Raw genomic sequence first — 23,858 nt, 5'->3', positions numbered from 1 at the left:
AGCCTTTATTTTTAACTCTGAGGAATGGTTATACATAGTTCTCCTTCTAACACAAATACCTTAATCACTAGACCACAGAGTCACACTCCTTTCTGTTCTCATTCTGGTCCAGTGAATCTTGGGCTCTGTTCGACAACAGCAAAAAAAGTTCAACAGGAAAGAATTGAACCCAGGTTTTTCACTTACTAGACAATGTATCTAATCATTGGCCTATTATAGAAAAAGGTGGGCAATAATACCACCCTAATTGTCTTTTTATAGGAAAGAGTGATCCATTCTTTCAGGTCCAAAAGTCATGAAGGGGTCTGATGTTGTGAATGCTGATCACACATTGCTGTCTAAGTCAGGGATGCAAGGAAGCACTTAAGATGCAGAGAAGATCAGATACACCCCTCTTGCTCTTGAAGCATTTCCTGTCAGATAGTTTAGATGTTTCTGTGCTCATCTTGCTGCTGCTTTGAACCCCATGCTGAGACACACAATTCCCTGTATTTATTGTATAGTGGGGTAGATGCCATTATGGAGGCAAAAACCTAAAAGTCATGTGCTATATGTGGATGCTTAATCTGAAAGGTCCTTTGTGGGTCTAGTCCTCAAGAGAATTTGACACTGCCAACCCAGAATATGTAACTACAAGTTCCTTGGCATATCTGCAATACAGTACGTATCCTCATGATTTATCTAGCATGGTCACAGCTCCTTTTCATGGCACCAAACAGTGCTGCTACTGATGCATGACTGCCATACTCATTAACAAACTAAGTCCATAAAGATCAGAGAAATAATACAAACAAAGCAACAGAGATTAGAATCCTGATCAAGAAATAAGAAAATAAGATTCATTAAAAGATGTATAAATTTATACATATATAGATAAAAAATCTGTAATATCTATACTCAGGAAGACAATAGGATCCTTGAAAGAATCAATTCTGAGTGATCTAGGGCTGGTAAGGAATTGTAAATTAAACATTTGCAGGGGTATATGATAATAAAGCTGGCCAGTAGAATTTTGAGTTGTATGTGTAAATACATCATATCACAAGGCAGGAATCCTAGATTTTTCCTTCCTTATCTATGTGAAAGTGTTTGATGTACTACACTCATTTCAGGGTGTTAGACTGTCAAAAAGTATTGAGAAATTGAAGGTTCAAAGAAAAGTATCACAAATAACTAGGGGTTGGAGATATTGACTGAGGAGAAAAATTAAAAGAGCAAACAGAGTATAGCTTGAAAAACAGTATATTTCAGTCAATTTTGTCTTTTGTTGGATTGAGTGGCATGTTGATCAGTGTCTTAAAGACACAGAATATAGCAAAACAGCAGCTCATAGACATCTGAAGAATTTAATTTCCTAAAGTGGAGATATATTATTTACTGTGGCTCATGGAGTTAGAATTAGGAATAATGAGAAGAAACTGAATCAGGGAAAATGTAAACAGCATGTCAAGGGGGAAAAAACAAAATAACAAACACTGTCTAACCTGGATCAAATACTATCAGCAGAATCCCGTTTCACTTTAAGTACCCACATGATGCTTACTCAGTAGAGAACTGCTTTTGGCACTTACACATAGGATCTCAAGCTCTTTCATATTTTGGGTGGAGGCACAACTGTGCACACAACTACGGAGCATGCATGTTGGCTTGGCTCCATATGCACATACCTCAGCAATTCTAAATCCTGTCTTATAACTAGGGATCCTGGGGGTAAAAAAATCCCCAATTTTTCCTTTTAAAAAAGTAACCCAAAATCCACATTTTTCCATGATTAAAATGAAATACCACTAATACAATCATGCAAAAATGTGGATTTGGGGTTACTTTTTTTAACTGAATTGTCCCCGAGTTGGTGAGCCAAGCTCATGGTGTCACGGTTGGGCGGCCGGGTGGTGGCGGATCAGATACGATACAGGAGGGATTACTGCCGTGGAGATCTGAGGCATGGAAACGTAGTGGTTTCAAAACAGATAGAGATTTATTTGACTTATGCTTTTGATGGTGTAGGTAGTGATGCTTTCTTCAGTTACAGTTAATCAAATGCAAATGACAAGCAACGGAGGGGTCTGTTGGCCCACGGGGTTCTCAAGTGAGCCCTTGCTTTCTAGCCAGAGCAAGGTGCGGCTGCCCAATTTGATAGTCCCAGGGCTGGTCAACAGCTCATTAAATGGAATAAACAAACAAACAAAACTGTAACTCAATGGACGGAACGAACGTTGTGAAGCCAGTCCAATTGGACAATCGAATGGTCATTGACGAAGCCAAAGTCGAGATGATGCAGCGGAGACGATCAAGGTAAGTAGGGATGAGCCGAACCGTAGTCAGTAAACGAAGCTGAAGTTAGTCAAAAGCCAGGTAAGTGGAGGCTGGAATCAGTATTGAAGCCGTAGGGATGATCAAAATCAAGGTCGAGGTCAAAGCCAAAACAGTCCGGTAATAGGAAGAATCAACATGAAGATCAAAGGGTAAATCACTGAGTGAGGTTACGAAGAAAACCAGGGGATCAAATCCCAATATCTCTCTCTGCCTCACGGTCCCTGCTGAAAGCAGCCTCCGCTTACAGATAGAGCACGGTCTCTCTCACGCTCTCACCAACGATGCCCACACAACCCACACAAAGGTGGGGGCTCACACTAAGATAGCAGCCCCTTGGCCAATTAGACTGCTTAGCCGTTAGAACTCTCTGGAACGATGACGTCATGTTCTTAGGGAACTGAGCATGAGTAAGTTTGAGCTCTGTGTGGTAACTGGGCACACGCAGGACTGAAAAGTAGGTCATGGTTGATTGACAGTCCTAAGGGTCGAGCAGGGGGCAAGCTCTGACTTCACTGTGGAATTTTCCACTCCCTTAGGATGTCTGCGTATGTCAAACTTAACTTCCTGTATTGGCAGCACTCATATCAAAAATTTTACTTTGACATGAATATTGAGGATTTTTTTTTATTAGAGAAAACCAGGACCCCTGCTTATAACCAACCAGGGAATAAAGCATGACTAATAGATGTCAGATAACAGAGAAGAACTGGGCCGTCCTTCTGTATTTTAGCCTAATAGCCTAGCCCATGCGGGGAGGGCCAGGAGGTGTGATTCTCTCTACCTTCCTTGAACTGTGCTCTTGCCACAAGCAAGGGAGACACTACTCTGTCCTGCACATCAGGATTAGGATTTTAACTCTGCAGCAGTTACTAAGTAAATGTCTTTGCATCCTTACAGTGAATGGGATTCTCCCTTAGACACAATGAGAAACTATAACTAAAGAGAAAAAACATTCTCTGTCAGGGAGATGGATTAAGGGTACATACAGGCATTATATTTAGATCAACCTAACCAGGGTTGGGTTAATCTAAATACCCACTCATGAAAGCATTCAGAGGCTTTAATTTGGCCAAAAAATGGCAGGACTGATCTAAATTAGTGCACTATCTTGATAGAGAAAGGGTTAATACAATCTAGGAAAGTGTTAACTAAAACTCGTGAACAACTCCATGAATTCATAGAATAGTCACAATCCTGAAGCTGTGTTATTCTTTCCCCCATGACCAGGCTATTCTTAACCTTCTGACCTCTCATCTTCTATCAGGCAACTCTCGCTGTGAATTTACCAGCCTACCTGTAAGCCTGCCATCCCTACCAGGAACCCACCAGACCCTCCCGTATCTTCAGTTACATATATTAAAATCCCCAGGCTGCTCCTGGCAGCAGCGAATGGCTGCGCACACATCTCTTGGCAGCAGCTAACTGTTATATGCATTGCTCCTGGTCCAGATCAAGGCAATTTAAAGTAAGCCTGGGTGTAGTGAATGCTTGCTTGCACCCTAAGCATTCATTTTCTTCTCTAGCTTCTGTTCCATGTTTCTGTGCTGATATATCTAAAAGTCTCAGATGAGATGATATTTCATAACCTATTTGCAATTAAAAATAATGCATAAAGACCATTCGTATACATTTATTTCCTAAGCTCCAGATGCTACAAGCAATTAAAATAAAGTATTCATTACTTAAAATGGATGGAAACATGATTCAACAAATATTACTCAGCCAGTTTAATATTATCTATTGAAGTATTATATGTTACAGCATTTTGTGCAGCAAGCTTACAAAGCACTTGTATAAAATATGTTACAGACTTGCATTTTTGGTTCTGGGTATTAACTTCCCCAAAATGAATAAATATTTTTTGAATTAAAGAAGGAGAATGATTTTATAGCTTGATGATTGATACATTCAACCAAGAGACTGAAATACAAAGATGGTAATCAAGACTTCTGGGTACAGGCCATGAGCAAACACTTTTCATGAGTCCTGTTGAAGCTATGCTAATTTTTATCAAAGAGTTAAAGGTTCTTTGACCACAGAGTACAGATGGTAGCATGATTCTGTAGTTCAGTAATCATGCTACCATCAGTCTCTATGGGCACGTCTACATGTACATTTAAGTGCAACTTAATTTAATGTGCATTGTTAATGTGCATTAAGTGATTTTTGGCAGGTGTCTTAATGTGCAGATACTTGGCACTAAAGTCAGTGTGCTTGGCATTAAAGTTAATGCCAAGTCCCTGCAGACCTGCCATGTGTCCCTAGTGGCTGTGGAGACACAATACTAAAGTTAGTGATGGGTCATGTCTACATGTGTGTTAATGGCTTTATTAATCACACCTAAATTTGATACCTGAATTTGAAGATATCAATTTTAGGCATGATTACCCTAATTTCACCATTTGTAAAGTGCACTAAGGGTGCACATATGTAGACATGCCCCTGTAATGTGGATTAAATTAGGCTAATGTGCATTAACGTGTCTTGTGTAGACACACTCTATTTCCCACTCTGAGGAATGTTTATTTATAGTTCTTTTAACACAAATGTCTTAATCACTGGGCATCTCTTAATACAGGTGCCTGTTATAATCAATATTTATTTTACATACTAGTTGAACAGCTTCAATAGGAGACTGACAAGAAACCACAACTTGATTTTCCATAGCCCAATGGATATCCTTGGACGTGCGTGTTCTTGATTCAAATTCTTTCCCTAACAAGGAAGAAATCTTAACCTGGATCTTCTATATTCCATATGACCATTAGGCAGAGGCTTAAACCATTAGGGTCTACAAAGACTACATTTCCCTCTGATAGGTCTAGTAGCCTTGTGCTGACAATGTCTACCTATCAGACTTCAGAGACAGGATGAATGAAGCAATCCCTAACCAGTGAATCCTGCTATATTTGATGCATTGAAAAGCTTGTAGCTGTTATGACTTGGGTGCCTATAGGAAAAAAATATATAAGCATCTAGGGGAGTTGGTTCTGATTTTAGGCTCTTCAAAGTTTAGGTACCAGCTGAGCAGGATTTTTGATAATCTAAATGTTGTATGGATCTAAATGTTGACTTATATATGTAGGACTAGACTTAGAAAGCAGGTTTAGACTGAGTGTTGCCACACCTAACTTCTATATTTCTATCTGTCTCTTGGAATTGACATTTTGAATTCTGTGCTGAAGCTCTCAATAAAAAGAATTTCCAACACTATTTGGATCTTGGGGAGCATTAGATTTGCAGCTGAATAAAAAGGCTATGACCTGTGGCCTAGCAAGCTGCTAACCACAAGGCAGAATGGTATGTTAAAAATAACATTGCAAGATGCTTAGGCAAGCATTTTCTTAACAATATAGTACTGTTGTTAGATATATAGCTCATTGTGTCAAAGAAACAACATGTAAACCACCGGCTATCGTTAGAAGATAAAGCAGATTTTGTTTATGAATGCTTATGCTAAGCCAGCCATTCACTTATGCTAAGTAGCCATCTTAACTGTGCCAACCATTTTTAAGTGAATCTGTGTAACTTTGTGTGCTGTGAATGAGGTGAAGTCTTAGGAATATGGAGATGGTATAACGTGGGACTGAAAAAAGAGACCGGAATATGAAAGACAACACATAACTGGTAACAGAATATGAGATAAACATATGCAAAAAAGGTGAATGGTGATTGGTAAAGAAGCCTCCAGTAGCTTCCAGGCTTTGGTCGAAGTCCGCCCGAGTGACCAAAAGAAGCAGGGGTCAGACTCTTAGGCATGTGCTCACAGGAAAAAGACATGTAAATAAGTGAAATGCATAGGTAATTCCATGCTAATGAAATAAACAGTAAACAGAGGAGGAGCTTAAGATGGGAAGAAATAAGGGTGGAAAAAAGGAGGGACAAAGGTGGGGTAAATGTTAATGAGCATAAACCAAGGTATAAAAATACGGAAAAAACTAATGTTCGCTGTGGCTCCCCAGTTTGTTGGAGCTAGTCTGAAGCTGTCTCCATTTTGAATAAAACTGTTGATGAGGAATATGTGCAGGTGTTGTGTGATGGTGTTGATCCATTGTCTCTCTAGTCATTGGGCATCGCATGGAGTCGAGGTCTAACAGGTATAAAGGAACAGGATTCACAAAAGCTAGGAGACTGAATAAGGAACCACCAAAGAGAGCCAGTACTAAGTGCCAGGGAAATGTGTTTCATACCTTAACTCTTGTCAGAATCATGTGCATCACTTGTATCCATTTATCTGTGCTACAGGCTTGTATCTCTATTAAACTGAGATCCACACTCCAGAACTCACTCCTGGATGAATTCCCATATGCCAGCCCTTTCTCATATCTGCCGGAGCCTCTCTCTCTTTTTTACAATAGTTCAATGGTTACACCATATACCAAGAATGCAGGAAGTGCAGGTTCAATTCTCCCCTTTCTTTGAGTGACCCCAACATCATGAAAGCAATCCAAATAGCCAATGAAAGTACACTAAACAACCTGCAGTGGAATATTTCCCATTTTACATGGAATAATAAAATATTAATTGTTCCAAAGAGCAAAGAACATATCTGATTTTATAGTCTAGCACATCATTTTTCAACCCGTGGGATGTGACTGAGAAGTGGGATGGAAAAATGTGTGAAAGGATAGTGAACACACTTTAAAAATGGATAAGCAAACCTTAAAAATGGATTCTCCTTTAAAGGAGAAACATGGGAAATGGTGACTATTCCCTTGAAGACTGGCAGAGTTCCAGCCTGCAAGGGTCTGATTGGTGCTCCCCATGTCCCACACACTGAGGGGGCTAGGGCCTGGAGGTGGAGGATAGTGGGTCAGGAGTGAGGGGCACTGTCCATCAATGTTTACAAATGAGTCCTGATACAAAAATGTTTGAGAACAACTGGTCTAGCAGATTGGAAACTTGCCTAGAAGAAAAGACCTGGTTTTCAGTCCCTGCACCAGTGAATGTTTTATGCATACTAATTCAACGTTATCTAGAGCATGAACTGAAATAAGGTTTTCCTCCTCCAAAGTGGCAGTGTGACAGGGCACTTAGCATGCACGTCACTTTAAGAGGAGACAAGGCTCTAGAACACGCAGTGAACAGGGGAAACACCTTATCAGAATCAGGGCTGGGCTTGAGGTACATATTAGCCCTGGGCCTCAGGTAGGCAACAGACAGGGAAGGGGCCCCTGCGCAGGCTGCTTAGAGAGTTACTCTGGCTTACACCAAGTATGTCTGTTGTAGGCAGCCTTAGGACTGGGAGTTCAGCTTTTGGGCTGGTGGAACTGCCAGCATGCAGCCTTAGGGAAGGTAAATTGCCCAAGAAGAGCGAAGCTGACAAGGGGTGAATGGGCTCCAAGGGCTTGGAACAAGACCCAGTTACAGGCAAGTCTAACTACTAAGCGGTAGTATAACGTGCATGATATTGCTTGCACATTTTGCTTCAGTGTATATATATGCATAGTGGATCAGGAGAGACTAAAAGCATGACAGTTTGGTATTCCTGTAGCCTAGTTAGGACCTTTTCCTAGGAAGTGGGAAACACCTTAACCAAAAGAAAGGTGAGTATTACTTTTTGCATGTGTTTTGTACACTGTCCAGTCAGACAGATAGCATTTGCGGTAGATAGAGAAATGTCCTGGTCATGGATTCTTGGCAAAGTGTGTCTGTAATCAAGCCCTAAGTTCCACTGACTGTCTCAGACTTTCTTCAGTTTTCACAAATAGCTACCAAGTGATAGGTGTAGTTCACAGCAAGTGGGGAAGGAGAAAAGCAGTGTAGAGTAATGGTAGAACTGGTTAAGGTTTACTTGGAGAAGCTAGATGCCTTCAAGTCAGCAGGACCATGGGATGCACCCCTCAGGTACTGAAGGAACGGAATGAGGTAATTTCAGAACCATTGGCTATGATTTTTGAGAACTTGTGGATGCAAAGTGATATACTGGATGAATGGAAAAAGGCAAATATAGCGCCCATCTTTAAGAAAGGGAAGGATAATGATCTGGGGCACTAGAAACTAGTCAGCCTGACCTGTATATCTGGCAAGGTCATTGAGCAGGTCCTCAAGGAATCAATTTTCAAGGACCTAGAGAACAAGGTGATCAGGAGCAGTAAATGCAGATGCACCAAGAGCAAGCCATGCCTGAACAATCATTGACTGGGAACTATTTCTCCAGTCAATCCATTCTGGATCCTAGCCCTACTCTGTGGAGTGTCTGCAATTCCCCCCAATTTGGGGTCTTCTACAAATTTGCTAAGTATGCAATCAATCCTATCATCTAAATCATTAAAGAAAATATTGAACAATACCAGACCCAGGGCAGACTGAACTGATATCTCCTCCCAACTAGACACTGAGCCATTGAGGACTATTTATTGAATACGGTGATCTAGGACCGCAAGTGCAACCAAATACTTGGCGGCTCAAGTACATGACCTGCAGGCCCAGATGAAGTATGTGTAAACTGATTGATTCACTGCAGTGTTGCTGTTTAGGTACTTTTACCAGGCTAGCCTGCCTGACCAGCAGGGATCCTGGATTTTTCTGATTAAAAAAAAATCCCCAATTTTTGGATTAAAAAAGAACCCAAAATCTACATTATCCACATTTTTCCATGATTAAAATGAAACACCACTAATATCTATCTATCTATCTATCTATCTATCTATCTATCTATCTAGTGGTGTTTCATTTTAACCATAGAAAAATGTGGATAATGTGGATTTTGGGTTCTTTTTTAATATGTATGGGCGTGTGTGTATATAAAAATTAGTGGTGTTTCATTTATATATATATATTTCTACATTATTATGTATTATATAAATTAATATTTTAACTTTATACTATATTATATTATATATATGAGAGAGAGAAAATAGCTATATCTACATAATATCTCTTATATATCTGTATATAGTGGTGTTTCAGGGTTCCTGACATGGTAAACCACAAACTGAATATAATCTAATAGTGTGTTCTTGTTGCAAAAAAAAGCCAATAGTTTCTTAGGTTTTATTAACAAAAGTGTCACTTGGAAATCAAGGGAAACTATTTTTCCATTCTATTCAGCACTGATGAGGCCTCAACTGAAGTACTATGTCGCATTTTGGAACTCACACTTCCAAAAGGACATATACTGTTTGGAAAGAGTCCAGTGCAGGGTAACTTGGACACTTGAAATTCAGGACTTAGCCTCAATATCAGAAAATGTCGAGGTAGGCATCGTCTTTTTCCCTCAGCATGAAATAGGCATCTGTCTTTCTCCTCCAGAACTGAGTGGCTAGGCACTCAGCTTCAAAGTTGAAGCTCTAGATGGAGCTTAAGCCTGGATGTCTCACTTCCCAGCACAGCATCACACTACAGGCCAGCCAACATGCATGGCCTTTTCCGCTGCTCCTTTTGAAGCTGAGTCACTAATACAGCCATTTGAAAAATGGATGGAGGACAGCAGCACAAGGAGGAAGATTCTGCCCAACTAGGGACACTGTCCCAGGCTCTTCTCCTTTCTAGGCAGCTCAAACCTCCTCCGGGTGGCAGTATCCCAGAACCCAAAAATCTGACTACTCAGGTGAATGACCTAGCTTCTGAGCTATAGGGACAAAAGAAGGATGTATACACCCAAACCTTTGTGGTAGACTAAGTTCGATAGTCACACGTTTTGACTAACTCCATTTCAGTTGACTAAGGGTGCTATGATTTTGCAAAGAGCAAATGAATGTGCATGGCTGCTACTCCCATGCTCAGTGTGCATAACTATGTAATCACATATACTTGTCCATATATTCAGGGCTACACATCTGGGGTAAAATCACCCTGAGCACCCAAGTGCCCAAACCACTCAAAAAGATAGCTAAAAAGGCCACTTAGGTAATCAAAAAAGATAGAACATTACCCTTAATCACTACTACAATAACAAGTAATAAATACAAATAATGGAGAAAAATGAAAATAGAAATGGGTCAATGGACAAAAAAATATTAAAAAGGGGGAAAGCGCCTATTTAAAATACAAATTGTGACTATACAAGCCAGTATCTATTTGTGATGTTTGTTTCAAGAAAAGATGATCCAGTGCTAATATACAGTATGGCTAAACTAGATTGCATGGACATAAAAGCAAGAAGGTGAAAGCAAAGGAAGTAAAAATATGGAAACTTCTTTGCTCCTTTTGTGGCTGTCTGAGATATTGCCTGCTGATCTGGAAGCACAGCCAACCTAGACCTTGAGAACCAAGCAATAATAAGAGTTTGTGGCAGGAATAATAGGAAAGAAAAATAAAAAATAATCTAATTCCTCCAACCCAACTACTATTTGTCTTGTATCTAAGTGTCTATGGGAAGTGTATCAGTGCATACACACATTTCTAAACATATATATCTTGCTGTAATACTTCTATCTCAGAATGAAGTAAATTTTTGTTAAATAAAGAATGAAGGGAGAGAGGGAGGGAAGGAGGCAGGAAGGGAGGAAAAAACCCTCATATAAACCAAACATTATTCCTAGTTACTCTTTTCAGAGTCAATGGAAGAACACATAAATTAATCTTTATGGTTCATCCAGGCAACTGATGGACTGACTGATGATAAAGTAATGTTATGTTTTAACATGTTCCTTGATTGTTACCTGTTAACTCTGCTAAGCTTATACTAACACATAATTATATTGATGGTTTAATACAATGCATATAATGAGGAATTGTAACCCACAGCCATAGGCTGGTTCATTTTGCACTATACTTTTATAAAGATTTTATTTAGTGCAGATTTATCTTTAGGCTATCTTTCTATCTGGTGATGAACACTGTATTTTCTCAAATGCAATATGCATCTTTCCATCCAGAATGTGCTCCTGGAAACTGGAGTGTGCATTACATGAAAAAAAATATATAGTAAAAGTGGGTTCTGCCACTTATGGCTGAAGCCAAAGGTAAAGTCTGCAGTGATTCACAGAAGCAGAAGAATAAGCAGTCTCTGTTCTTTAGCTGCTGCTATTCATAGTTTCTAGGGTTGGAAGGCACCTGAGTAGATCATCTAGTCCGACCCCCTGCCATGGCAGGAAAGAGTACTGGGGTCAAATGACCCCAGCAAGGTATTCATCTAACCTCCTCTTAAACACCCCCAGGGTAGGAGCCTGTGCCACTTTTCTTGGAAGTTGGTTCCTAGCCGCCCTGACCATGAAGTAGCGCTTCCTGATATCTAGCCTAAATCTACCCTCTGCCAGCTTGTGACCATTATTCCTGGTCACTCCTGGCAGTGCTCGGGGGAACAGTGAATCCCCCAATGCCTGTTGATCCCCCTGACTAGTTTGTAACAGGCCACTAGATCCCCCCTCAGCCTTCTCTTTTGGGACAGGTTCAGGTCCCGTAGCCTCTCCTCATAGGGCCTGCCTTGCTGCCCCCGATCATGCGAGTGGGCCTCCTCTGGACCCTCTCCATGCTGTCCATGTCCCTCTTGAAGTGCGGCGCCCAGAACTGGAAGCAGTACTCCAACTGTGGCCTGACCAGTGTCGCATAGAGGGGGAGGATCACCTCTTTGGACCTGCTCGAGATGCATCTGTGGATGCATGACAAGGTACGGTTGGCCTTCCTGACTGCCTTCCCACACTGCCGGCCCATGTTCATCTTAGAGTCAATGATGACCCCCAGATCCTTTTCCGCCTCCATGCTGACAAGAGGGGAGTTCCCCAACCTGTAGGTATGGTGCCGGTTGTTCCTCCCGAGGTGCATCACCTTGCACTTGTCTGTGTTGAAACCCATCCTATTCTCATCTGCCCACCCTTGTAACCTGTCTAGATCAGATTGTTGCCTATCCCTTCCTTCTAATTTGCCCACATCCCCCCACATCTTAGTGTCATCAGCAAATCTGAACAGGGTGCTTTTTACCCCCTCTTCCAAATCGCTGATGAAGATGTTGAACAGTGTGGGCCCGAGGACTGAGCCCTGCAGAACCCTGCTGCCCACGTCCTTCCAGGCTGAGAAGGACCCATCTACTACCACCCTCTGGGTGCAGCCCTCCAGCAAGTTGGCACCCATTTGACTGTGTGGGTGTCTATACCACAGTTCCCCAGTTTCTTAATGAGAACGGGGTGAGAGATAGTGTCGAAAGCCTTCCGGAAGTCCAGGAAGACTGTGTCCACTGCTACCCCTGCATCTAATGATCTGGTGATCTGATCGTAAAAGGCCACCAGGTTGGTCTGACAGGACCTGCCACTGATGAACCCGTGTTGGTTGCCCCTAATCATGCAGTCCCCTGCTGGCTCCTCATGGATTCAGTCAGTTACTTTTTCTTCATTCCACCTTTCAAAAATAAGGTGAAAATTCTATTCTAGGGCATACTATATGTGAGAAAAATATATAGTAATAGAAACAGAATTAAATTTCTAGAAGTGCAGATTGCAGATCTCTCCATTTTGAACTCCATCTTACACAAAACATTGGCCATCTTTTTCAGAACTACTTTATTAAAGTACCAGTTTAATAACATTTTGTTTCATTTGATTTTTAAATAAAGTCTATGCCCTACTCCATTCAATTCTGATCAACTCTTCCATCCTTTTGGGGCCTGTAAAACATATACAATACAGCCGTTGTTATTTTAAGAGGAAAGGACAGCAGGGCAGAGTTTCATTCTGATGGAGACAGCTGAGCTTAGGCTAAAATAACCAACCCAGTTGTGCAAGTTGCAGCAGAGAAGAGTAGGCGGCTCACTGAGCAAAAGAAACATGGTAAGAGCAGAGTGATACCTGGGTTCAGTAAGAGAGCTAGGTTGAGAGGGGTGGAATAGGTGGATCCCAAGGAAATAAAAGCTCATCCCTTAGCCAAAGCAGGCAAGCAAGGCCTGATTCCCTAAAGAAGCAACTGCAGATTAACCAAAAACCTAGAGATGGTTTTGCAGCATGTGGGGTAGGAGATTACATTAGAGACCAGAGGGCTTGTTTTGCTAGACGTTTGGTGTGGCTACAAGGCTGGTGGAGGCCATTAGGAGGGGTCCCTGGGAGGCACTTCACATTGTAAAGAAGCTAAGTCCTACTGGGGTCTGGGACCTGATGTGCTGTGAAATTTAGCTAAGACTAAATCATTAGAGACTAGAGATATGAGGCCAGCAAAGGTCAGGAACTCAGTGGGCTGAATCTATTATAGGACCAGGGACCCAGAGCATGAAAAAAATGGCCAGGGGCCCAGAATGTGAGAGAGGACAGACCCTAGGGGACCCAGTGTAAAAGAGAGGCAGGGCCAAAGAGGCTAGATGAATAAAACTGGAGTGATACATGAGGTATGGGCCTGGCTCTGGAGGAGCTGGGGACCATAATTAGGGATTGTAGGGCCATGATAAGGGCCTGGAGGACAAGCCTAAGAAGAACTAAGTATCACAAGTCACAAGTGATATGAAAAGTGAGCAGAAAAATTCTGGTAAAGGGGGATGAGGAGGACCAAGGATCTGAGTGAGTAAGTGAGGGTAGACCAGTATCATTAGACATACTCCAAAACTCTTGGGGAATCTCTAAACATGCTACAACAGTTACATCAAGGTGTGGCAGGATCTGTGGAGATGAAGGTGGTAAAGTTTGTTTGACCACCAGGAGGGGCAAAAGCCACCCTTGGGGCTGGTCTTGCAAAGACCCCTTCCAGTGCAATGCTAGTCACATTCCAATCTGAAATGAAGCTTCATCTCTTAAGGAGGAGAGAAAGATAAGAGTCAAAGTTGAATTTCTTCTAGAGACTGGCTCCAGCCTCTTAGATGCAAGCATAAAGTTAAATTTCAGAAATTCATAGTGCATATCTGAGTGAAATTAAGTGCTATGAAGAAGACCAATACAACATTAGTGCATCATGTCACATTTTAGTAATATATTGAGGTTATAAGGGAGGTTTCATTACTGAATACACTTCAGGCTGGCTCTGAGGATAAAAGGTGAATTCAGCCTAACTAAGGCCCCATCTACATGTGCATGTAAAGGCATGATTGGGTCTAATGTGTGATCTACAGAATTGTGCCTCCAGCCATGCACACATGCATGGTAGGAGGTATAATTGTGAGACTGCATATTTGATCCCATTGCGCCTTATTACCAGTGTATGGGAGCCTGATCCTAGGCTCTCCATACATTGGTAAGATGCAAGCTCACATGGCTGGGAGCCACCTTTGCTGACAGGGCTCTCAACCATCGGGACCATGCACAGCTGGGACAAAGAGTAGGGCACAACCAGGATTGAGAGTCCCATCACATGTGGGACTTTCAACAGCAAATCTCCCAGCCACTTTGTGGGGTGTTTCCCTACCCCTGTGACTGAGAGACCACATTGGCTGCAATCTCTCAGCCCCAGGGGTATGTACTGCTCCCTAGCAGCTGGGATATCGCAACAGCTGTGATTTCCCAGCTGCAGGACATGCAAATTAAAGCTGGATAGAAACCAGCTCTAAAGTTGTTATACATTTCTGAGCAATAACTTTATAGCTGGTTGAATCTTTTAAAAATACGATAATTAATTTGCACATGTAGCCAGTCGAAATGTATTGTACAAGTAACAAGGTAATTGTGCAATAGATATAATGTGCAGAGGAGGCCTTAGTATCATACAGCCCTATGGTCACACAAAGTTTACAGAATTTGAAAAGCAAACCTTCTAAATTAGAGAAACACATGGAAGGAACATTTCTCACTTTCCAGAGCTTCTAGACCAAAGCAAAATAGTAAGTAAATAAACAGATAAATAAAAATAAGACAGCTTTGTTTTCACTTTGCCTCACTAATGTCCATTTATCCAGTGGAAACATGTTACTCTAAACCAGGGGTGGGCAAAATTTATCTTGGCCTAGGAGCTGGATCTGGTCTGTGAAGGGACTTTATCCAGCCCACAGTGGGTCTCTCAGCCCTGCCTGGAACAGGCATGGGGGCAGCCCAGGATGTGGTGCGTGCAGCTGGTTCTACTACCCCCATGTGCACAGTGGGGCTGGAGCAGCAAGCCAGATCAGCATCACCCTCTCCACCACACCAGGCCAGGTCAGCACCCCCTTGGCCCTTAACAACTCACCAAAACTCCCTAAGAAGTCCTCCAGTCCAAATAATTACCCTCCTTGGCTCTAAACATATAAGAAAAAACAAAATTGCAATAGCTAACTTTTATAATTATCCTTTATTTAGGATCCAAATTAAAACTTCGAGTTATATGTAACACAAAAGACCTTGTAATTTATAGGTAAACCTTTACCTTTGCTGAATGATCTTCCTGCAAATTCTTATTTCCTTCATTGGTGCTTTCAAGCATCTAAAAGGTGCTCAAGGCTTTCCAGAGTTGTCCCTTAAGTGAGATTTTACACCACTAATTCTAATACCTTTCTGTAATACATCTGCAAGTAGATAGGCAGAGCCACTGCTGAATGTCTTCTAGATTATGATCTCCTGAAGATAAGTGGGATACAATGGTTAATTACTTTGTTCCCCAAATACTGAACGCTCAACAAATTTAAGGGGTAAGGAGCACAAATCCATACATTTATTTACAGACACCAATTTGCCACAGACTACTGGGATTATCAGAATTGTATTCCATATCCAGTCAGAATCCAAATTCAGACACTCACAGAATTTTGGTATTTGGCTGCTGGGTATCCTAAATTATAGATGGAAAGCTGTACTGCCAGATGAACTTGGAATCTCAAATGAAAGGAATGCTGCTGATTTTTAAAATATGTCCAACCTAGAAGATGAGTTTATTTGTCCTTGACTTATTTGTGGAAGCCCAGACCTTGAGAGCTATTTTTAAACATGTCAAATGAGTCAAATTGTAGGGGAGATTTTTTGTTCCATTTATCAGACCCTAGTGCAAAGGTGTAGATTAACTCCAAAGTGCCTATTTGGACATTTTAAAAAAATCCCTAAAAGGTATATAGTCAAACTATTACTTTCCCGTCCTCCCATCTCTTCTCTCCAATCCCCCAGATTCCAGAGGTGGAAGAATGCAATGTGTTCTAGTGATCTTCATCTCACAGATGGTATTTTGTGGATGGTTGCCAGCTGGCAATATGTAAAAGCAGCTCCTAGAAACAGAGAAGCAGGGAAGTATGTGGTACTGTCTCTGCTGTTTGCAACCAAGTATCTATCCCTTTTGCTACAAATACATTTTTAAAAGAGTGAAATGCCTTCTGAAGTGAATGACTGGAATACCATCATTTCTGTCACTATCCTCTGCATATTTCTAAAGCACTGTTCTTTCAGTATCTAGGCAACACACACACCCTAACCATTCAGTGAAATCCCTTTTATTTCCCTTTTGTATGACTATTATTGCATAAAGATATATTTATGTAGTGTACTTCTAAGAAAAGAGGCAGAACTCCAGGTATCTGTAGAGAAAAGAAGCATGGAAACTTGTGAGTTCCTTCATGAGGCTCCATCCCAATGAAAATCAGTGGAGTGTGCTTGAGCAGTTCCCCATGAGCAATACTTATGTGAAAAGAGTGTTCAGGATTATATTAGGAGAAAAAAAAGAGAAAGAACCCTTGTACAATGTTGAATGAAATTGAATGTGAATAGAATTAGTGAAGGTTGAAATATACATATGCATGAACATGTAGATGAAGTGTGGTGAATTCTTTAAACATATTCAGACAAACAAGAAGCAGCCAGCTGCTGCTAAATCATCCCTAAAGTATTCCTTCATAGAATAGCCACTCTGGCTTCATGTATGTAAATTTTGATTGCTTCACAGCATTTTTTTTTACATCTCTGGTCTTTTAATCCATTTTATATTAGAGATGTCTTCAATATATTGGATATACTTGTTGCAAGAAATATTTATTCTGCTTTATCTGCATTTATCATATTTATTTAACTGAATTTCTGTTGAATGAATAATCAATTTGATCCATACACAAAGAAGTATTCACTAAGCAACAGATGCACTATATGCCAAATTCATTCCAGTGTAACTTCACTGAACACAGTAGTGTTACATCAGGGATTTTTTTTCCCCTTGACTTCAATAAATGACTTGATACAGTGCCTACATGAAATATTCATTCAAATTAGTTTGTAAATGAGGAATCCCACATGGACAGAATTCTGCCTAAATCATTATTATTTATTATTTGTATTAGTTGAGGACTAGGGTGTCCCAAATGAAAATGAGGTTTTATTTTAAGTGCTGCACAAACACATAGAGATTCTCTTCCTTCCATCCCACTGTAAATTTCCATGCTAAACTATAAATCAAAAAAGAGCAGAAATTAAAATAGGATATAGAGTTAAGGAAATTGATCCAAAAATTGATCCAAAAAGTGCCAAAGTGCTGCCTAACCAGACAGAATGGTCCTCAACTCAAAATTTAGAATCCCTAAATCCCTGCTCTGGTACTAACTACTCTGATAACTCTAGTGAGCCCAAAGAAGTCTACATTTTTCCAAATAAAATTCCTTCTGAGTAAAATACTTTATCTTTCACATATAACACTCAATGCACAGCTTACACATATGCCCCATTAGGATCCATAAAGTAGGCATTCCTTCACCTATCTTTTCTACAAAGCTTACTCCAGGAAGTGTCCTCAGTGGAGAAAGCACACTTGGAAAATGAGGAGCTAGGAATGGTCTCCCCTCACCCTTAGACTCAGTACTTTACAGTGATTAGAACACTTAATTTGCAATGGGCACCATGGATCCTAGCCTATAAAGTGTAGGGTGTTCTTAATTCATTTTATTGCTGCTGTCATACTACTTAAATATTTATTAGAGAAGAGGGAATAATCATGATTCTCTAACCTGATGGTTACAGAATTTATTTGGGAAGGGAGACATGGGAGTCTATGTCCCTATGATTGTTTAAGTATCTTTGGGAGCATCTACATATCGCCCTATGGCAACATTGTTACTGTGCTGTGCTTTAGTACTTCTTTTGGATGCACTGAAGCATGGCACAGTAACCGCCCATACTGCATTGTGTGCATGGTGCAGTTTTAGCCACTAGTTTGCCATAGCAGTGCAGTAAAACTGGAAAGCACTCCACTATGGCAGAGTAGCAGCCAGTCACATGTAGACTCATGTGGTCACTACATCACTGTACCATGTCATACGATGACATACTGTGTTGCTTCAGTGACACGTAGATGTGCCCTTTACGAAGAAGTCATAGGTGCAAAAGCTAGAAACTAGGTTTCTTGAATCATCAGGCTATACTCATTCTTTTACTGCCTGGCTCAATAAGTATTCAATATTGTATTTTCTATAAAATTGAACAGTTTCAGCTGGAGTAAATGACAGAACTTACCATAGGACATCCTGACTAGTTCAGTGATTAGAGCACTGACTTAGAAGGAAAGCCATTTGGGCTAAAAGTCTATCTCCACATGAGGCGATGAATGATTACTCACATATCTGAAGTGAGTGCTCCAACCTATGAGCTCCTGGGTACAGAGGGTCATTTCATTCTGTTTATCTATTTATTGCTTGGAGGGTGTGTAACCACCCAAGGGCTCCTCAGCATAGTCTGCTGCCCCTAGCAGTCAAGCCTAACTTGTTGGCCCCCCCCTCATCCAAAGGTGCCTACATCTCTCTCACCTGCCATGACCTGATGGTATTGAAAGTACAGAGGAGAACCTTAGTCCTGCAGGGGAGGAGCAACTTTAAGTTCCTCTCTCAGCATGCGCACGTCTGGGCTGTCTTTGAAGTCTTCCCTATGGTTCTAAAGACTCTAGTTCTGATCAGCAGTCCAATGGGCTCTCTTACCCGAACCAGCAGTCCCGTGAGGTGAATTCCCTCAGTTTGGTTCATTGAGCAGGCCAAAACAAAAACTACTTGTACAAAGCTAGGATGAGGCCTACCCTTGCTATATTGATACTGCCTTTCCTTCACAGCCTACTCCTACAATTTCGGCCACCTCCCACTCCTGCAAACAGCCAGTGGGGTTTAGTGTCCCTAAAAACCTTCCTGGTGGGTCTCAGCTGCTTTGCAGGCAGTCCTAGCCTTTTGTGAAAGCAAGTGCCCAGTCTGTTTAAGAAAAGCAACAACATTCCCAGAGGATTGAACATCTACAGTTCTCTAACCACTACACACAACTCCAAATATGCTTCACAGCTATGCAGGAGAACTTCAGAAAAACTTAGAAATCATCTTCTTCACCTAATCCAAAAGAGATCAACTCAAGAAGGAAATCAACACATGCTGCAACAACTTAAAAGGGAAAAATCCAGATATCTTCCCAAACATTATACATTGTAAACAAAGAGACTACCAAAAATTTTCTACAGCATCCATCCAACATAAAAAAAAGAAATGGAACCCATTACTTCAGGAACAACTTGCCCAACCACAAAACAGCCATCAGAAAAAACAACACTAACACCTTACAACATTCTAACTCATACTCAATAAAACTGAAAGAACCAATCAGTCTTCAAATATTATCCCCACACAGACATAAGTGTGGATAATATTTTCCAAAGCTGAAAAATCTGTCCCTTTCTAAAGGCCTGAATTTCTGTCCAGAAAAAATTCCCTAATAAAATACTACACAGTAGAGAACTAGAAGAATTCTTCTGATGTCTCCTCCTCAAGGAATATTTCCACAACCAAAATGAATCCACTTTCAACAACACTTCATCTTTTGACAACGTCAAGGAAAATTTCAGTGTTTGATAGCAGTGCTATCAAAGAGGTTGGCAATCATGGTAGGAATGAAGAGAAATACGACAGGACAAAATGTAATGAGGATTAGGTCTACAAAATTTACAAAAAACGGACCCACTCCAAAAAACCTTATATCCTTCTTTTAGAGCCATAAAAGAAGTCATCCATCTAAAGGAACATATAAGTACATTAAAAAATAAAATCATCATTAACATGGAGTAAAGGTTGCCAGGATGCTAAATTAAGCAGAACTTAAACCTTGGAAAACCAGGAAAAGAGTAGAATCTTGGAAAAGAGGGCTGGAAAGGACCCCAAACAGTTTAGTCCAAAACCCTGCTCAAGGCAGGATATTCCCCATCTAAACCATCTCAAATAAAATATTTGCCCAATTCGCACTCAGATATTTACAATGATTGAGACTATATAACTAAGCAATCTTTCCTGTGTTTCAACATCCTTTTCTTCCTCAGTTCAACCTAATGTCTTATCTAAGTCTCCTGGGGTTACATTTAAGCTTCTTACCTTTTGTCCTGTTCTCTGTGGACAAAGTGAACAATTGATAACTATCTTCTTCCTAGCCATTCTTTTTGCATTTGAAGACTGTTATGAAACCCACCTTTCAGTCTTCTCTTCTAGAGGTTAAATAATCTCAGTTCTTGCAATTCCTCTCACATGCTAGGTTTACTGGACCCCTAATAATAGATTGTGCTCTCCTCTGGACTCAGTCCAGTTTGTCCACATCCTTCCTGAAATGCATTGCCCCAAACTGGACATGATATTTTATGTAAGATAATTTAGGTAAGTTGCAAAGAAAGTAAAAGAAACACTTCCTGTGACTTGCCTACAAAACACCTGTTAACATATCCCAGTATGTTCTCAACCCCCTTTTCAGAAGTATTACAATGTTGAATCATATTGTTATCCCACTACAAATCCCACATCTTTTTTTTGAAGTCTTACACCCCAAGAATTGCAAACTGGACATAGTAGAGAGGCTTGTGTGATATCAATGACCTTGAAAGGAACTTCATCTGTAGTTTTGTACTCCTGGCAGGGTCATCCATGGTGGCAAAGTTTCCAGGCTCATACTGACTTCTTTCCGAAAAAAAAATAAAAATCCTCAATGGCAGAGCAGGAGGATAAAGACAGCATACCTTACAATGGTTGCAAAGGCAGATGAAGGCTGCAGCTGTATAGAAACCTGTCATCAGGAATCCTGGTTTTCTCTGATAAAAAAAAATCCCCAAATTTTGGATTAAAAAGTTAACCCCAAATCCAGATTTTTCCATGACTAAAAATAAATACCGCTTTCTATCTCTCTCTCTATCTATTAGTGGTGTTTCATTTTAATCATGGAAAAATCTGGATTTGGGATTACTTTTTAAACCCAGAATTTGGGAGGGGGTGGGGGAAGGGAGGAGGAGGGATGGGACTATCAGAGAAAACAAGGATTGCTGCTGATCATCTAGGTTTTCCTTGCCATTGGCTTAAGGTTTCCTTCTTGCAAAATATTGTGCAGGTGCTGATGTGCACTAGGTTTCTCCTGTTAAATGAAGACACACATAGATGTCTTACTTCAATAGCAAGTCCTACAGCAGTGGGCCGGTGGGATGCAAGCAGGTGCTAGTGATTACTAGAAGCCTCTATTTATGGATCTATACAGAGACAATGATTGTATGAAGGTAATTTTGTACTTGGAACTGAGGTCTACAACTTGGCAGCCAGACAGGCCTTAGGTTCCCATCTGCTCAACCCATATGGGCAGAGGACTAGAAAAGGTGCCCTAAACAAATTCTGTATCATTTTACTTGACTAGAAATTTGTATCCAGTGGGATCACTCTATCTGCATTCCAAAATCAAGTAATGAAGATAACAACCTGGAATGATGGTGCAGTAACAGCCCATACTACACCATGCTGGCCATGCAAGGTTATGTTTAGCTGCAACATCACCATAGCATGCTATTATGAGGGAGTGTGTTGCTACAGTGACATAGCTGTGGCATCATGGTTTTTGCCATTAATGCTGTGATGGCACAGTGTCATGTGTAGACACACCCACTGAGTCCCAATGTAGTTTCAAATGACTCAGTGATGGCTGCAGCTGTATAGAAACCTATCATCACAATAGATACAATAGATACAATTTTGTTGCTAGAGAATGGCAGCAGTACTGCAAGTAACACCATGAGTCCCTGCACCTTATGGAATGAAACAGGATCAACTAGGCCTTGCTTACTTTTGACAAATCCATGTTGGTTGTTAAATATCACCCAGCTATCTTCCTGGTACCCACAAATCAAATGCTTGATTATATGCTTCAGTATCTTTAGAGGTGTTAAAAAGGTACCCACTCACATAACCCTAACTTTACATCATAGAACTGTGTAGCTTGTAACAGAAGTTGGTCATGTTTATTATGAAGTCTATTAGTAGTTTTGTGGGAGGTGATCTTTCAATTCAAATGAGAACATAGGGATTATAAATGGAATAAGGACAGGGTGTTCTTTCTCTGGAGCAGACTAAATGTTTAGCTGTATAGCACCTGCTCTAGAGCACCAGGAAGTTCCTGTCTGGCACAGGTGAAAGGTAAAATGTACTTGAATAATAGTACCCCATAGTCACATGATGCATACAAGAGGGGAGAATGTGGTGATAATGGGCACATACATCCCAAATCCCTGTCACCTTGACACACTTCCCCAGAGTCTTTAACATTTAATTGTTTGTATTTGTTTTATTTTCATTTCACTGGTGTTACTGGGCATATGTAGATGGAATAGGGGCCCTAAGTTGAAGCAGTGGGTTTTTAAAAACACTGCTTCAATTTAGGGCTGATTAAATCCCCATGGCTGGTGCTTCCCTCCACAGCAGCAGAGCCCCGCTCAACAGGTGGCATCTGCCCACAGGCACCCAGTGCAGGTGGGCCGGGGGCACTGCAGCTGTGGAGGGAGGCACCAGATCCCTGCACATCTCAGGTAGACAGGCAGGCTCCAGGCCAGGTGGGGGTGGGGGGGAGTCATGCTCACCATGTTTTTTTCCCCCCTCTCCTGGGCAGAGCCTGCCTTCCCAGGCTGCTGCAAGGCTGCCTGCAGGGATTCCTCTTCAGAGGAGTTTTAGTTTGCTGCATCCCAAGTCCTTTAAGGTGCATTACGCCGCTGAATTTCCTACCTCAGCTGGAATTAATGTACAGTATGCCGCTAAGGCATGCAATCACCAACACCATTAAAATGGTTCAAAGCACTTAGCCTGCTTTAAAGTGTCATGCACACTTACCCTTGTTTTGTCTACACACAGCCATTTTTATTGGTTTATACTATGTTAAAGAAATAGACCCCTCAACTGAGAATGAGGTAGTCCCATTTTGCTGAGCACTCTACATACATAGACTAAGGTGCAGGTCATGCCCCAAAGCTATAAGCTTATGGTGAAAGGTGAATATTGGAGTAGAGTGCTGTTACGAGACACGTTTTTCAGAGTTTGCTCTTGGGATGTATTTTATTTAACATTTTTATCAGAAATCTTGGTACTGGAACCTGATGGCTGGCTCCTCATTCAATTTGAAGATGACACAGCTAGGGGCTATTGCAAATAAAAAAAAAAAGAGGATTAGAACCTATTGGCCTTTTCACAACTGCATTTCTCTAGCGGCTCCCTGATACCTGTGACTGACCAAACCACCCAGATGTTGTAGCTATGAGTCCTTGCTTGTTAAGCACATGGTTTTGGGTGTGTCTACACATGTCACTATGGCAACATTGTTACTATGTTGTCATTTAGTGAAAGTGCATGGTTTTTTTGTGGTGCTTTTTTGTGAACATAAAATATGTCATCATGGATCACTTGAGTGCAAACCACAGATTCAAATATTTTGTTAGCGTTTATTGATCACAGTACAATAGTCCATACCACTGTGTTTGATATTCCCATTTTTGGAATC

The 23,858-nt window shown here is 41.0% G+C and overlaps 1 protein-coding gene across 1 annotated transcript in view; it reads left to right on the top strand.

The window, feature by feature from the left end:
- The first annotated feature begins 2,200 nt into the window (after window positions 1-2,200).
- The window catches only part of LOC149874928 (protein CFDP2-like), a 67,190-nt gene continuing 45,532 nt past the window's right edge, over window positions 2,201-23,858 (top strand). Inside the window, exon 1 of the mRNA XM_090049743.1 lies at window positions 2,201-2,295. Within this exon, the coding sequence (XP_089905869.1) occupies window positions 2,201-2,295 (95 nt within the window). The remainder of the gene's footprint in view (window positions 2,296-23,858) is intronic.

The sequence above is a fragment of the Crocodylus siamensis genome, chromosome 1 (genome assembly GCF_052110815.1).
Source record: "Crocodylus siamensis isolate JL-2025a chromosome 1, ASM5211081v1, whole genome shotgun sequence".
In the NCBI taxonomy this organism is placed as follows: domain Eukaryota; kingdom Metazoa; phylum Chordata; order Crocodylia; family Crocodylidae; genus Crocodylus; species Crocodylus siamensis.
The sequence above is the reverse complement of the archived record's forward strand: the minus strand, read 5'-3'. Positions and strand labels throughout refer to the sequence as shown.